General features: G+C 40.3%; 1 protein-coding gene across 2 annotated transcripts in view; it reads left to right on the top strand.

Moving 5' to 3' along the window:
- The window catches only part of IGF1R (insulin like growth factor 1 receptor), a 195,791-nt gene extending 193,464 nt beyond the window's left edge, over positions 1-2,327 (top strand). For both annotated transcript variants that reach the window (XM_063314540.1, XM_063314539.1), the window contains exon 21: positions 694-2,327. In XM_063314540.1, the coding sequence (XP_063170610.1) occupies positions 694-1,060 (367 nt within the window). In that variant the 3' untranslated portion in view covers positions 1,061-2,327. The remainder of the gene's footprint in view (positions 1-693) is intronic.
- Positions 2,328-17,748: the final 15,421 nt, after the last annotated feature.

The raw sequence follows: 17,748 nt of genomic DNA, 5'->3' as shown, positions 1-17,748 counted from the left end.
GGTTAGTGATTAACTCTATATGAAAATGTGGCCCATGGCGGCAGCGTTAGGAAGAAAGCAAGTGGTTCTTTTTTGTTTGCATCCTTTGGGCTTGCACTGAAATAATTGGCCTGGGTGCATAGGAACCCAGTATGATAAATATACGTGAGCGCTCCCAAGCTGGGCAAGTTTTAGACACGTGGGCTTGAACTTCCAGAAATCTCAGCAGTAGCCATGGTGGTTGAAGAACTCTGAAGTATGGAAGATGCTCAGTTTAGGAAACAACACTGTCATACGCAGTTGTTCACCTGCTGCTTTATAACTGTAGGCACTCAATTCCTTGTATTAGAGCAGTCCCGATTCTGGTTTCTGGACCATTTTGATTTGATCTACAGTAGTCAAAGGCAGCAAGTACTTGGGGTGGCATCCTTCCTTACTCTGGTGTCCTACGGGTGCATTGGGTACGTAACTCTCAGCCTCTCTAGCCAAAGGGTGGCAGGCCAAGCAAAGCTAGTTGGGAACAGGGAGTCAACTTTAACAGTCCCTTTTTGTCTTAAAGGGTATAATTCAGTGTGTACGTTTTCCCACCCAAAGCAAAAGTTCACCATATTTGCATGCTGCCTCATCAATCGACTCTTTAAGTGTCATGAAACCATTCGCTGTTCAGTCCTTCTGAAATGAGACAACACATGCTTTCCTCTCTTCTCTTCCCAGCTTCGAATTGATGCGTATGTGCTGGCAGTACAACCCGAAGATGAGACCTTCTTTCCTGGAGATCATCGGTAGCATTAAGGATGAGCTGGATCCAGCTTTCAGAGAGGTCTCCTTCTTCTACAGCGACGAGAATAAGCCTCCCGACACCGAAGAGCTTGATTTGGAGACGGAGAACATGGAGAGCATTCCTTTAGATCCTTCCTCAACCCTCCAGCCTTCTGATAAACACTCAGGACACAAAGCTGAGAACGGCCCAGGCGTGGTGGTCCTGCGGGCCAGCTTTGAGGAGAGGCAGTCATACGCCCACATGAACGGGGGACGCAAGAATGAGCGAGCCTTGCCTTTACCCCAGTCTTCAGCCTGCTGACCTTGAGAAACAGGTTTTTGCAAACGCATCCGTGCTCGTGCATCTGAAGGGGGTGGGGTGGGAGGAAAGAGCAAATGAAGCAAGGAAGAAAATAACAATATATTCAAAAGCCGACTGTACCTCAGTGGATCTTCAAGAACTGTCATGACTGCACACAGTCAGAGAAGAGAGACCCTTCTCTTCAATTAGAAGTTGAAATAACTTTTTCCCCTTTTTTTTCAATATGCAAACAGAAGATTGTTTCAAGCAAAAGAACTCTGTACGTGGGGCACAGTCAGCCTTCTGAAACTTTTAATATTAACACTTAATAGCAACAGAAAAAAAAACTTGAGAATCTGATGTGTGTCTCCCTTTTCCCTCCTTTCTCTCTGCTTCATAATGGGAAACTTGTCTGTGTAAAGTTCAACTATATGACACTTTTTTCTTAAAATTACATCCGAGGAAATTGCAGGCCAACCAGCTCTCCTGTTTCCCTTGCAAGCACCTGCCTGACACTGTAGGTTGTTATAAAAAGAAAGAAAAAAAAAAAGACTGGATTTTTACTATTATTCCTTAAACTTTTTAGGATCACATAAAAGATGGAAGGGTCATTCTTTTTCCAGCGCTGCCAAATTTTGCCAAAAAGAACTTTCTTTTAGGGTTTTTCCTGGTTTGGTTGTTTTGTAGGCATGGAAGGAGTACAATAACCATATGCTCCATTTAAACGAAATACAGACCAATACGCTCCTATCGTACACTGGCATTTTTAAAAAGTTCAAAACAACAACAAAAAATTTTTTTTTGACTGGACAAAAACCTGCTTTTTTTTTTTTTTAAACATGATTGAGAACATAAGGGATGGGGTTGAATAAACAGCCCATCCTTACATTCTGGACAAAACTGGCATTGATGAGCCAACTGAAAGGGCAGGGGAGAGATGTACCTTTTGCAGAAATTCAACACAGCACTCCAGAATGGAAATACAAACAGACAAAACAGGCATTTCCGTGAGTTGTTTCTTCTGGTCCTTGGCAGGCTTGCGGGGGAAAAAAAAACTTAGAGAAACACTAAAATGGGAGAAGAATAGCCAATTAAACGGATTCAGGCACCTAACGCTCCGATGACACTTTTTTCTGTTATTAAGACTTCAAAGGGTCTTGCAGTTCTATGTTAGACCATGGCTCATTTGCATACACATCGTCTTTTTGTGTCACTTTTATAACTTTTTTACAGTTCAGATACTCATCTATATGTCTGTACAGAAAAAAAAAGCTGCTATTTTTTTGTTCTTTATCTTTGTGGATTTAATCTATGAAAAAATCTTCAGGTCTACCCTCTTTTCCCCCTTCCAGCCCCAGTGAATTTCTTATGCTTTGTACTATAATGTGGAACTTCTAATCTTCCCCTGCCACCTCTTTCCCAAAGCACCATACCTGAAATCATGATTTGCCACCAGTTGTTTAACACCTTTTGAAGATTTTCCTGGTTTTTTTCTTTCTCTCCCTTTCTGTCTTCTCCCTTCTGTTTTTTTCCCCTCCAAATATATATTACCGTCTGTTTGGGCTAAAGCACTCTTTGTGGGGCTGATGGGGGGAAGGACATCGCCAGTCTACACTCATGCCTGGTAGGTATTACCCTCTTTACCAACCATCCTCACCCTTTGCCCATAAAGTGCTCATGTCTGTTACAGTGCAAGGTAGGATGGAAACTCAGGTCAGGAAAAAACAAAAAAGTTAACTATTTAGTATGTTCTTCTACTCCTAGCGGTGTGGGATGGCCTCATCCTTCTTTCCTTTGGCCCTTTTAAGCTTGGGTTGTCTCTCGCCAACAGCCACACACGCCGAAGTACATCAGATGCATGTTCATGGCTGGGTGCAGCCTTTGAAATCACTCTTCCTTCCCGACGTCACACCCTTCCATCCTGTGAACAACACCTATTTTGTTCTCCGCCAATGGTGATTTTACAAGGTCACTGAACTTTCCTCTGATTTGGGGATGGGCTTTGGCCACTGTTGTTTCCAAAATGAGGAAAAAGCAGGTGGCTAGAGGGGTGGAGGTGGTAAAAAGTGAAGCTGTGTGAAGTGTGTCGCATGGGTTTCATTGAGAGAGAGGAGAACCCAAGGGGCGTTAACGCTGGCTAATCCACCTGTAGGTCGGACATGGAAAAATTCTATGTTAGCACTGATTAAACCAAAAAATGTGGCGGCAGAGGAAGGTTTGTTCTGGGTTGGAAATATTGATTCCCTCCCTTATTTTTTTATTTTATTATTATTATTATTATTATTATTATTATTATTTGGTTGGGGGTTTTGTGTTTGAGTAAGAACAAAGAATTATAAACGACTAGATTGTGACTGGAGATAAAAGTTATGTTTGTAGTGCTTTCTTTTTCTTCTTTGCGTAGCTTCAGTCCCACCATTTTTCACCTCCCCGTAGTTAGTTATTTTCCCCTTTTTAAAAAAGAAAGAAAGAAAAAGGAAAAAAAAAAGTATTCTGTGTAGGATTTTTTTTTATTTATTTTTTGTGCTCTCAGTTTAAATCACTGTAGAAACGCCCCATAATACATTTTAAATATTGAGATAAGGGTTTGTTTTGAGTTACAACGGGACAGTTTTTATTTTTGTTTTCAAACATTTTATCTACCTCACTCTCTTTTTTTGTGCGTATATATAAAAATATACATCTCACATTTCTCAGCAGCCGACAATATACTGTTGAATACTGGCAACCTCATTTGTTGTACAAACCACATCCTCCAGGTTTTAGAGAAGGAGGTCACTGCTGAACAAAAAAGGTCCCTTGAAGAAGTTGGTAGTTGCTATTTGACACTCACAAATGCTTTGCTTTCTATGGTGTGTTGAGGAATGAAAGCAGTTGTTGCTTGGTGTTTGAATAAAAATGAAACGCTGCTGTCCACCTAGTTAAAATGAACAGGCTGGTGGAAACCCCTCTGAAATGGTGTGAAAACAGGTTATCTTGGGGATGAGCTAGCTGTTCTCTAGGGTTTAAAAATGGGGTGTGTTAAGTTGGTTTGGCACTAGTCACGTGTTGAACATGGACATGGGAAGAGGGTCTAAGCCTTTCGGGGTGCCTCCCAACCCTGAAAGAGATGTTGTAGCAAAGGGACATCTACCTAAAAATGAAGTATAGTAGCTTCAGTTCTTTGGCAGATCAGTAAAATACGATTTCCTGAAACCAAGGTTTGTGTAGGGTTGGGAAAAGGAATGAACCGATTCTATACGGCATGACCACAAACACATGTTTTGTGTTTTTAACTGAAATCTCTCATAATTTGGATTGTTTCTCCTGAACTTCCAAACTATGTTTTGCAGTTGTCAAAACTCTGTTTACAAGCTTTGGCTTAACTGATCTGCCCGTAGGGTGGTAGTTCTCAATTCTGGCAGTCATTCTTACGGTGCTCATAATAACCTTCCCTAGTCTGGAATCGCCCAGCTGTGTTGAATCTGGAGCTGTTAGGATTCTCAGCCAATCTGGCTTTTGGGATGTGCAGGCCTAGCACATCTGGAGGCTTCCAGCTGAAGGAAGACTTTCTTGTGGGTCTGAAATAATGTGACGCTCAACTGCATGATATAAAACTTAGCTGGGTTAACATACACCAGTTGGCCCCTGGAGAGATGAAAGCTAAGGCCATGCTGGATTTTAAAACGGAGTTGGGTAGGGAGCAGATGCCTGATATCCTGGCAATCCTTTGCTTGATGTCCTTGTTTTCTTTGGGGTGATTTTTTTTTTTTTTTTTGGTGGCTTCAGTGGTGGCCTCTCCTCTCTTGCAAATACTAATCTCAGACTGTTTAGATCTTCAGATCTTTCAACTGGTTTAAGAGGATTTTTTTCCCCCTAAACTGTCCATGTTACTACTTTCAGTTGTATGTAGGTGATTTAAAATATTAGGAGAGAACACTAACATTGTAATGCCCATCTAAACATACATTTCACAAGCATTCGAAGGTTAGGCAGCCATCTGGTTAAACAAGTGGGCATATGCAATTGGTCAGCCCACCTGAGTCAAACCACCTCAATTCTACCATAGTGTTCTGCATTCATGGTTTTTTAATGCCCATGCTGGTTTCCACAGAACCCTTTTGTATGGGAATCTTGTGTGTGTTGTCCCAGATTACATTATCTACCTGGGTGTTTTTTTCATATGGTCTTTCTGTTGATAGTGAACTCATATTGTCTATGCATGTCAAACAACGTTGGCTTGATATTGGGCACAGGGCTGCAATGGAGAACTACCTTTAATTCTTGATGGGGTTTGAATTGAAATGATACAACCTCAGTCACTGGATGTGATGGTCAAGCATAGAACTGAATTGGGTTCACCAAGGGGATCAGAAAGTTGGATAAATTGTTCCATTAATTCATGAAAATCTAAAAACAGCCTGTCTAAGCCCAACCAAGGGTCCATCTGATCTAAGTTACTGATTCAAACAATGCCCACCCCCCACCCCGGTGCTCCCAATACTTGGAGGTAACAGTGTTTCCAATCTGCAATTAACAAGTGATGCTCATTGTGTGCAAACCTAGAACAAGTGTCATCATGCTTGGCTCGAATGGACGAGCTCGTGCAGGCTGGAAATAATGGAAATTGTGGCCCAACACAACTGAAGGATGCCAGATTGCAAAACAAAAAACCTTGCCTAAGGCCTCTCCTTAACTTCCCTGGTTTACAGCCATTGATTCTCTGTAAACCACTTTTTATAGCAGCATCCAATCCAGGGGCTTGGACCTGTAACCAGTCTATTGCATTGTGTGATCCTGAGTTCATGCATTATGCAAAGAAGGTGTATCTTCAACCATACCCTCTCCAGCATACATATTTATTAGAAACTTAATTCAAGACTGGTTCTGACTTGACTTCTCATAGGGGAGGATCCAACTCTGCACGGATTGTCCATTTTTATGCCTTTGTATATAATACTGTTGAGATGGGCAGGGGGTAACCAATAGTTGTACTGGCTAAGGATTATGGGAGTTAAATCTGATGCCTGAAGACCATCAGTTTTGGAAGGCTGGCTTAGACAGTACCATTACTGCAACTTTATTTTCAGTCCCTTTTAAATTATTGGTAGCTCAGCCGCTGCCCTCGAATCATCCTGCAAGGAAGCCAGTTAAAATTCACCATATTTTGTTTTTACAGCCTTTGCATGTATTGCTACCCAGTGATGTTTGTTAAATTTTAATGGCCCTGCTTTTAAAGAACACAACTACTCTTGAGTTTACTTCTTGAGATGCCCATTCCTTCAAAGAATGGTCTCAGTCCCTTGGCTACTTCAGTGACGTGCAGACTGTGGTTTGGTTTCAGAGGAAGGACTCTTGTATCAAAACAGAGCTGCTGCCTGCTGTTGGTTTGATTCTTGTTTGTCAGCAATGACACACAACAGCAGAGCATTCAGTGTGTCTGGTTTCCAGCTTAGCTTCCTCCTCTACATATGGTGTCTTCTTCAAAGAACGGTTTCACCTAAAGTTAAGATTTAAGTTGGTTAGCACTGATGCGCCTGTTGATGCTATAGAAGCCAGTTATCCCAGGACTGGTGGCAAGATGGAACTGCTGTTTAGATCTCTGGGAAATGCTGAGGGTTGTTTAGTACAGTCTGTAGGTATATGAACAACACTCCTGTTGTTGGTATAACGTTCTATATAGTTATATTTTTAAGAAATTCCATTCCAGTAGTTGGTGACATTTCACTGTTACTTTTATTTAATCTTGTCAAAGATGTATTCCCATTGTCTATTCAGGTATTCATGGTGCACGTTCTAGCAAAAAGATCAGCAACTTTTTCAGGCACCATATGCCCCCACCCCCATTTTTTTAAAAAAAAAATACGTTTTGCAACTTTGCTTAAATCCCATATAAGATAATCAGATTTTGCAAAATATGAACCATTTAATTGTTTTTTAAAAAAATATTTTTGTTGTTTAAGTTAGAGGTGCCATGTTGGTGACCCCAGCTCTGGTCTGATCCTGGCCACTCCCTAACTTCTTTCTTGATGGGGAAGGTCTGAAGGGAAACTGTGACCTCATTTGGCTGATCATAACGAAGTTCTCAACACGCAGAATGGTTACATTCCTTTTCTCAACACGGAGATTCGAGCTGGGAAAAACGGCAAGAACACAGCCTTCCCTTCCCTGCTCCATGGCTAGGATTTTTGAACACCTGAATAGGGCTAAGGATTTGATCAACTGCAGTTCATGTCATGATTGCCTCTCCCAACTCTTCTTTAAAAAGTGTGCACAAACTAAAATAACGAACATGCTCATTCACGGTGAGCTTTCTTTTTCTGGAGGTGCTGAAGATACAGAACGTAATGGGCTAGGTTCCACAAATCATTAATCAATGTCTCTGTTCGAAAGACCAGTTGGTTCCAATGTGAAGCACTTACATCTCTTCTAATAGGTTTTAAGAACCACGAGGTCGATCCCAATTGAAGGAAGAAACAAATTATGGGGCAGAAGTACTGATCTGCAAAACACAGGTTGACTGGAGTTGAGTGTATTTACAAGTATGAGAACATCCATGGCCAGGATTCCTATCTAATTTGGAACTTGCGAGACCAAAGTCTAGTTTTGGAGCGTTTCTGCTGTGGAATCCAGTACGCTGAGTAGAACTTCATATAGGCTGCTGCATATTCTAACCCATTTACCCTGAGCCAAATCTCCCTGTGCATATGGAGCTCCCTTACGTGCAGGTGTCCCTAAGCATCTTAGTGAAAGGTGACTCCCATTGGAGTCTGGGAGAAACACTTGCTGGGACATGTCAGCTCCATCCATGTATATTGGGGCATTTGAAAGGGATGGATTATGGCCCCCCAGCCATAATTAGGTGTTGTGCAAGTTCCAGGCAGCTTTGTGACACATGTATGTGGGATGAGTGCATACCAGTGTGAGATCGTCACCTTTGAATTCTGTATCCTTTCCGTTGACTAGCAATCCATTAGCATTTTTACCGGGGCTCTTCAGTCCAGTAGATTACGGGTAGTCAGTTGACAAAGATCTGGTTTACAGAAAATAATTGCATATTTCACTACATTTTGCAAGAATATAGAATAGTTTTTATAGAAATGTTTGTAGTTTATAAAACGCTAACAATAATTTAAGGGCACTTTTCAGTGTGTGTGGTTTTTCTTTTTAAGGATACCGGTGTTACGTACCTTTACAGTATGCCAAAAAAGAGAGAGAAGGATCCTGTACTGTACCCTCTTTTCAATCATGGCTCATTCGTTGCCCTGTGTACACCATAAACCCAGAATGTGTTCTGTATCTTCAGTAACCGTGGCCTTCCAGAGATCTCTGGATAGGTGGGATCATCGATTAGTTATTTCACATTTACTGTGTGGGTGCAGGTTGGGAAAACCTCACTGGTTAAGAGAACAGAATGAGTATTGCGACTAAGCAGTCTCTGGCTTCAGTTCTAAGCACGCTTCCTTGGAATTACGTTGACGCTGAAAGTGGGGGAGTTCACTTCCAAGGAAATACATTTGGGACTGGAATCCTGCTTGCATAATTGCTTTATCATTACTTAGATTGAAGGACCTGATTGCATAGTCAGTGACATGATGAAAATGTCACTTCTAACATTAATCACTGCATGGAAAGAGCACTAGGCTTATCCATTCTTTCTCACTTCTGTGAAAACAAAAGGTGATTTAGAAGCGTGTCTGTACAATTTATGTAGATATTTAACAACATTAAAGCTTTCTTTCAAAAGACCACCAAAGGTCCCTATTTATTATAATTATTTAAACAAAAATATTGAAGATTTTTTTTTTCTTCCCTCAGAAGTAAAGCTCTTTCCCCTCTTCTGCCTAAACGATTTTGAGTCTTTTGTTACTTTTTCAGAACGATGTTCTGTTGTCTGAACCAGTGAGGTTTGAAAAGAAAGGACTGGCCAGAGATCTTCTACCTCTGGGACAATAAAATAAAATAAAAGACAAATAAAAAATTAATAACACCCCCCCCCCCCCCAAAGGCTCGAAAGTGCTAAGGAACTGAAGGCATTTACAAATAGATTTTCCAACTTACCTTGTTTAAAATAAAAACTTTTTTTAAAAAAATAAAAAAATAAAACAAATAACATGCCAATTTATTACAGGAAGACTTGCTGTGTATAAATTATTCCTAAATAAATTCCTGTGTTTATATTAAAATGAATCAGTAGATGATGGAAAAAAGATCAATGTTTTTGTATATTCTGTTGTAAGAATTTATTCCTGTTGCGATATACTCTGGATTCTTTACATTATGAAAAAAAAAAAACCCTTTGTCTATTTTGAATGGCTGATGCTGAGTCTCTCTTTAGTTTCTCTTACTCTGCTTTTTTCTAGTAGTTACAGTACTACATGATTAAGTTAAATAAAAAGGATTCTGTATGTATTTATGACTGTTGTGTTGTTCTTGTTCATGATGCAAAGAATACTACAAATATCCAAGACTATAAAAAGTTTCATTATCTTTTTCCAGAAGTTTTCTTATCCACTGTTCAGCCAATCGTTAAGTCTTCACTTTAGAATACACAGTAATTCATCTCCCCTGAAATTCAGTATTTCCCTTTTTAAAAAGTCACTTAGCTTTATACTCATGGTTTCCCATATCTATTTAAACTTTTGGTACTCTTTACCATATGAAAGGATTACTTAAATTTGGGAGTTGAAGTGCACACATCTTAAAAGTTGCCAAGTTTGAGAAACACTGATTTAAATGCTTACCTCCCGCCCAAACCGCTAGTAACATCCATTGCGGCCATAACATTCCATTGTCATGAAGCACAATTTGCTTTTGTGTGGGAAGCTTAAATCCACACGAGGGTATGCAATACATGGTAGGAAACCAATGCAGTGTGCGCTTTCACAGTTTCCTTTGAATTGCAGTAACCCACAGTTACCCCTGTGGCCCCTTTATTTCTTTAAAACCTATTTTTCTGCTTGCATCATTCCAATGGCTCAACGATAGGGATCTGGTTTCTCTTGTTCCACTGTTGGAGAAAAGAAGCACATGGATAGGTGGTAGAGGTATAATCAGACACATTAACTGCAACGTGGGAAAAGGTACATTTCAGGCTTCATTATATCTCCTTGCATACTATCTCTGGCTTGACACCATCTTTAAAATCAATCAATTAATTAATTAATTATGTTGCATCAGAAGTCGTAAAACTACCAGCAGCTTAAAACAGGTTTGGGCATTATGGCAAGATTATTGAATGCAAAAAGTTGGAAAAGCAATGAAATGCCTATGGTGGAAGATTGGATTATAAAATTAACTGAAACTGGCAGAAATGGCAAAGCTGACCAGTTCGGAGAAAACGTGATGATAACGCTTTTGAAAGACTGGAAACCTTATATGGACTTTTTGTTGAAAGAAGGAAAAAGTTGATGATTTGGGGATTAAAAATGAGACACAGGTTGGAGAAAAAATTAAGATAATTGCTCGATAGAAGAGCGAAAGGCACAATGTTTTTTTTCTTTTTTTAAATTTATTCTCTATTTTCTATCTTTGTTCTTGTCTGTTTTGTATATTTTACTACACTATAACAGCACAGCCCTCCAGATGTTGAAGACTGGTACTTCTCAGCCGAGGCAGAAGTAGCTGAGATGCTGAAAGATGCAGTTCAGTATAGCACCAGGAGCATGGAAGCTTCCTCCATGTTTAAACTAATGAACTGAAGCTCAGGAAACATTTTGGCAACTTTTTTTTTTTATTTAAGCAGGCATATTATGATTCTGATGCTCTGGGCCACTTAGCTACCTGGTGGCTGCTTATGGCAGCTTTCAGGCACTTTTCAAGACTAGCCAGAAGTAAAATGTGCTGCGGTGGTCTTCAGCATGATGTGACTGAGAAATTGCAGCAAGCATTTAAATGGGGAGAGAACTTGTCACCTTCCAAAGATTGCTAAATCACAGCTCCCACATCCCCAGTGGTTTCAATCCTTGCAAGATGATGCAGGTCAGATGCTAGGTGCAGTTTGACAGCAGGTGTGGGAAAGGGTAGGGATTAAGAGACTAGAAAAGATTGGTGTACAGGTAGTTCTGACTTAACAACCATTCGTTTAGTGACAGTAGGGACTTACAATGGTGCTGAAGAAATTGACTTACGACCGGTCCTCACATTAGGACCATTGCAGCATCCCCATAGCCACATGATCACAATTCGGGCGCTTGGCAACCGGTTCACATTTATGACCATTGCAACATCTGTGATCTCCATTTTTGACCTTCCCAGGCAGCTTCTGGCAAGCAGAATCAATGGGGAACCACATGATTGGCTTAATGACCACATGGTTGGCTTAACTCTCATCATTTGCTTAATGACCACAAGTGTCATAAAATCAGGTCTGATTCGCTTAATGACTGCTTCACTTAGACATCTGATACTTTGGAAAAAGACGACAAATCTAAAAAATAATAAAATGCGAAGACATAACACTAATGACACAAACGTTGTCAAGGCCATGCTTTCCCCAGCTGCATGACTGAAAGCTGTATCATTGGAAAGGCTGAAAGAAGGAAAATGGATGCCTTTGAACTGCAATGGTGAGAAATCCAAGACAGTGTTTAACAGAGCGAATCATTCAACGCTAGATGAAGAAAATCCAGGCTGCTCATTGGAAGCACTAACAAACTCAAATATTTTGTGCACGTAATGCAAAGGCAAATGTCAAAGATTTGGATGCTTGTAAAAATCAAAGGTGATCAAAGAAGCAGCCAACAGAACATGGCTAGATTCTATCACAAGAAGAACTCAGAAGCAGGAACTCATAGTCTTGCCTATTGGGTCATCAAAGGTTGGAAATGACTGAACCATAATATCCTTCATTGGCCAGTATTGGCTCCCAATATCTGTACTGGGAGTTCTAGTTCAGTATCTGAAGGCCTTAAGTTGCCTACCCTTGCATTAAATATGGTGTGTAAAGGCACTTCCTGCCTTTGCCATTATCTGAAAAATTAGGGGCAGCATCATGATTCAGCATGATTTTAAAATCTAAACTGATTAACTCCAGCTATGATCAATGGAAACAAGCCAACTTAATAAATCATTTAAAATGGGCTTACTAACATTCACCATAGATAAAATTACTATTAGGCTCCAAATGAACAGCAAGCTATGATGAATCTAAAACTAACAGAAGAGCTGTGTCAGAGCAGAGATGAGAATATATAAACCCAATAGTTATTTTTATCCTAGTCAACACAAAGTTCTGCTAACTTACAGAAATGTTTGTTCATAGATTAATTAGTATGCCTGCTACAAACATATTTCACCCCAATATTATTTGCTTGTGTATAAATCTAAACACAGAAAATGAACTGTAGACTTGGTATCCTCTGCAAATTGATTAAAAGCATTAGTGTATTTTCAAGCAAAATCATTAATATATACTCATAAAATCACTTGCAGTGATTTGAACTAAATATAAATTCCACTCAAAGACTTTAGAAGGATTGAACTTGCTGAGCTAACCATAATTATGCAAAAAAATCTAAGTTTGACTTTTATCAGTGATTCTCAAAGTTGGTAGTATGGTGACCCAACTAAAATTATAAATTAATTTACATAAATGTTGGACAAGAAATATGCAACTTTTAATTTTTAATCTTTATGCTTCTCAAACTTCACGGCAAAGTCTAGAGCAGGGGTCCCCAACCCCCAGGCCATGGACCAGTATCGGTCTGTGGCCTGTTAGGAAACGGGCCGCACAGCAAGAGGTGAGCGGTGGGTGAGTGAGCAAATTTACAGCCTGAGTGTTTACAGCCGCTCCCCATCGCTCGCATCACCACCTGAGCTCCACCTCCTGTCAGAGAAAGCAAGCCCATTGGCTGCTATCTCCAAATGGCACGAAGAAAAAATAATAAAAGGTCAGGGAAAAAGAGGAAGCACTTAAATCATCCCAAAACCATCCCCCCACCGGTCCGTGGAAAAATTGTCTTCCACAAAACCGGTCCCTGGTGTCAAAAAGGTTGGGAACCACTGGTCTAGAGTGACTTGTCTCCACTTGACCTGCAGAAGCTTGATCAGTTTTTTTTTTATAAAAAATTCTGATCTGTTCTTTAAGTTGCTTCTGCTTCTTCAGGGTCATGAACTACAGCTGGAGAACCTCTGACTTAGTTTAGACTGGGCTTCTCATCCTGGGGTCCTCCAGATGTCCACAGCAAATGATGGAAAAGATGGAAGTTGTCCACAGACCAATCTAAAGGGCACTGGAATTTGGGTGGACATTTCAAACCCAATAGAAACAATACTTTTATTAACCAAATGAGTTTCAGCAACCATTGCTACCTTATACCTTTCCAAATTCTAAGAATATTCTCTTTTGCTTCAAGTAAGTTCTTCAATCTTTCTCAATTCAACTGCATCTCCTACTCTACCTCATGATGGACATCCCTATACCTGGTCTGTTCACTTCCCACTATGTATGAATGAAATGTCAACTGCCATCATTCTAATATTTTATTGTAATACTCATTTCAATATTTGGATTGTTAGAAGCTGTGGTACATTTCATACACTGTTAATTCACAGCACTTCTGCTTAAGTACTCCCTATTTTTAGATTTTTTTTTTTAAATTGTCCATTAGAACCATAGAACTTTAGTTTTGATAGTATCGTTTTTTATTATTTATGTCCTTATGTTCAAATCCATGATGTTTATGTGGGTGGTTCCTGCTATATTCTGTTTGTATATGTTTGCTTTATCTGGTCACTGACATAAACACATTCTCTCTCTCTCTCTCTCACACACACACACACACACACACACACAGGCACACACGGCATATCTTCCTTATGTACTAAATCAAAATTTATCTTCCTTCATCTCTAGAAAAAACAAGAACCACTCCTTTACTCAAATAGTTTTCTAGACTTCCTTCATATTAACTGTACTCTCAATTCTTTCTGGACCAACAGATCTGGGAAGCCCCTGATCTGGTTGCTACAGAGATGAAGGAGATTACAACATCTCTGTAGGGGTTTTATTTTTTGAGGAGATACTCTTTTTACTATCAGGAACTCCTAACCAATTTAGCTATGATTTAGTTTTATTATCTGGTTTTGTTGTTTATTTGTTCAGTCGCTTCCGACTCTTTGTGACTTCATGGACCAGCCCACGCCAGAGCTTCCTGTCGGTCGTCAACACCCCCAGCTCCCCCAGGGACGAGTCCGTCACCTCTAGAGTATCATCTATCCACCTTGCCCTTGGTCGGCCCCTCTTCCTTTTGCCTTCCACTCTCCCCAGCATCAGCATCTTCTCCAGGGTGTCCTGTCTTCTCATTATGTGGCCAAAGTATTTCAGTTTTGCCTTTAATATCGTTCCCTCAAGTGAGCAGTCTGGCTTTATTTCCTGGAGGATGGACTGGTTTGATCTTCTTGCAGTCCAAGGCACTCTCAGAATTTTCCTCCTACGCCACAGTTCAAAAGCATCTATCTTCCTTCTCTCAGCCTTCCTTATGGTCCAGCTCTCGCAGCCATAGGTTACTACGGGGAACACCATTGCTTTAACTATGCGGACCTTTGTTGTCAGTGTGATGTCTCTGCTCTTAACTATTTTATCGAGATTTGTCATTGCTTTCCTCCCAAGAATTAAGCATCTTCTGAGTTCCTGGCTGCAGTCAACGTCTGCAGTGATCTTTGCGCCTAGAAATACAAAGTCTGTCACTGCCTCTACGTTTTCTTCCTCTATTTTCCAGTTATCAATCAAGCTGGTTGCCATAATCTTGGTTTTTTTGAGGTTTAACTGCAACCCAGCTTTTGAACTTTCTTCTTTCACCTTCATCATAAGGCTCTTCCATTCCTCCTCGCTTTTAGCCATCAGAGTGGTATCATCTGCATATCTGAGATTGTTAATGTTTCTTCCAGCAATTTTAACTCCAGCCTTGGATTCCTCAAGCCCAGCACGTCACATGATGTGTCCTGCATACAAGTTGAATAGGTAGGGTGAGAGTATACAGCCCTGCCGTACTCCTTTCCCAATCTTAAACCAGTCCGTTGTTCCGTGGTCTGTTCTTACTGTTGCTACTTGGTCGTTATACAGATTCTTCAGGAGGCAGACAAGATGACTTGGTATCCCCATATCACTAAGAACCTGCCACAGTTTGTTATGGTCCACACAGTCAAAGGCTTTAGAATAGTCAATAAAACAGAAATAGACGTTTTTCTGAAACTCCCTGGCTTTTTCCATTGTCCAGGGGATATTGGCAATTTGGTCCCTAGTTCCTCTGCCTTTTCTAAACCCAGCTTGTACATCTGGCAATTCTCGCTCCATGAATTGCTGAAGTCTACCTTGCAGGATCTTGAGCATTACCTTACTGGCATGTGAAATAAGTGCCACCATTCGATAGTTTGAACATTCTTTAGTGTTTCCCTTTTTTGGTATGGGGATATAAGTAGATTTTTTCCAATCTGATGGCCATTCTTATCTGGTAGACATCTTAAATTATTTCCAGTTTTAGTAATATAAAGACTACTTAGTTGATATCTCTTTCACTGGCCAAGAAATGTCTGCATCTCAAAAAGTATGGAAATAGTTTTGATATTTAACAGCTGGAATTTTTATTTCCAAATATAAGTGACTCCAGAAAGCTTGCTTGCTTCTTCCCAGAAAGCATTGGGAGAGTCCATAGTTCAACCCAACAGTCTGGATGTGATAATACCTAATTTGTATGTCTGGAGGCCCATCCTTACTTCAGCCAAGGAATAAAACATTCCCCACCACCACCCCCAGCTTGTTTTCCTCTGTTTTCTGACATTCTTGCCTGACAAAGATTTCTTGAAATTCAAAATTTGAAACTTCAGGGCATTTAATTGAAATACTGCCTCTGTGGATGTTGGATTTTTTATGGCCAACATAGTCAATGTTGTTTTATTGGAAATTTAAATAATCCTTCTGAAGATTTGGTATAAAAACACTGATTATTGACCATATCTGTGGCTCTCTGAGCCTACACAGTAGCCTGTTCAGAATGTTCCAGAACTGAGCATAGCATCTTGACAAGAGCTGCATCTTCCTTCTTGGCTGCACCGTGAAGACAGTTCCAAAGATTACCATAGTGAATGGAAACTAAGTTATCTTTGAATCTAAGCAGGAAGGATGGGTTGGTTGTATGAATTACAGTGTGATAGAAATTCTTCTCAAGTTCCACCATGCAAGAGAGAATGGTGACAATTCAGGGAGATACAAGGCAAAGATTTGGCATGTGCAGTGATGAAACAAATTGGTACAGAAGTGAAGAACTTAACTTGGAGGATCACAACTGAATCCTCACCCAAGGAGTCAATCAGAAGATGAAGGATCAGGTGATTATTTATTTATTTATTTATTTATCAAATTTGTCACCACCCATCTCCTCCGACCGGAGGGACTCTGGGCAGTTTACAACACAAAATAAATATACAATAAAAACTCAAATAAAAACACAGTAAAATTCCAATAAAATCCCATTAAAAACCAAAACAATTTCTTAACTACCCCAGCTCATAAAATCCAGATGGCTATAATCTCTTCAACCATCATGTAGGAGGGGCACTTCAAGGCACCAGCCAACCCCAAGTATGTCGATTCTCCTCCCTGCCCCAAGCCCGGTGGCAGAGCCAGGTCTTCAAGTTCCTCCGGAAGGCTAGGAGCGATGGGGCTAATCTTACCTCCGGGGGCAAGATGTTCCAAAGGGCGGGCGCTACTGCTGAGAAGGCCTGCCTTCTGGACCCTGCCAGATTATTAGACACTTAGGATCAGATGCCCCATGAATTCAAGCTTTTTTTTTTTTAAGCCATGCCTGGGGTGGCATCAGGACGAGCACTAATTGGATTACATGGGTGAACAAGAGAAATAGTTTCTCGGAGGTCTAACAGAAACAGCAAGGAAAAGCGTGCTGTGAATGTGCTCTTGCACACCTGACGTGGTGTGACCACCATTAGACATCCAAGAGAGGTAAATGATGGGCATTTATGAAAACCCATGCCACCATTTGGTACACAAGCATTACAATTGAGGCATTAGAAAACATCTTTAAAAACTGAGGAAGCATCCTCATGCTGGTTATAATCTACCTCAAATGCATTATATTAAAAAAAAATGACTTTAGAAAAATACACATTTCCTTAGCTAGAAAAGAAACTGGGTGGGTACGTGGCTAAGGAGAGGGAAGATGGGCCCCATTTTTATTTTCAGATAAAGAACTCAAAAGCTCCACACTTCGCTTAGGTGGGTGATGAAGAAACTTGAGTGAGTGCTATTTAAAAGAAGCAGGATATTCTCCCACACCAAATTCTCAGTCTTGTTGTTGTACAATATGTCAGCTGTAGGGACACATGGTGATAAACCATGGTTAGCTTTAACAATGGTTTGTTGAACAAGCTCTAGTGGCCTGGTTCACATATACCACTGAGCCATAAACTAAGATTTAAAAGCCATGTTGGCTGGGTTCATCTACCACTAAACTCAAAACCAAAGCACGTTAGTGTGAGGTGTGGGGTGTGGTTTACAACAAAAATGTGTAGATTTTAATCTGAATGTTCAAGCATATGTTTAAATCAGTGGGAAGGTTTTACAACATCAGACTCTCATCAAATCTCCTATGGTTTGCTTTCACTTAAGTTTAAGTACTGCCTTCCTCTCTCTATAGTCACATACTGGCCCATAAGCCATGCTTTGCTAGTAATCCTGTCTACTTTTTGGTAAGTCACTGGAAGTTCCAAGAAAT

This window comes from Candoia aspera, chromosome 13 (assembly GCF_035149785.1).
Source record: "Candoia aspera isolate rCanAsp1 chromosome 13, rCanAsp1.hap2, whole genome shotgun sequence".
NCBI classification, from domain to species: Eukaryota; Metazoa; Chordata; class Lepidosauria; order Squamata; family Boidae; genus Candoia; species Candoia aspera.
The sequence above is the reverse complement of the archived record's forward strand: the minus strand, read 5'-3'. Positions and strand labels throughout refer to the sequence as shown.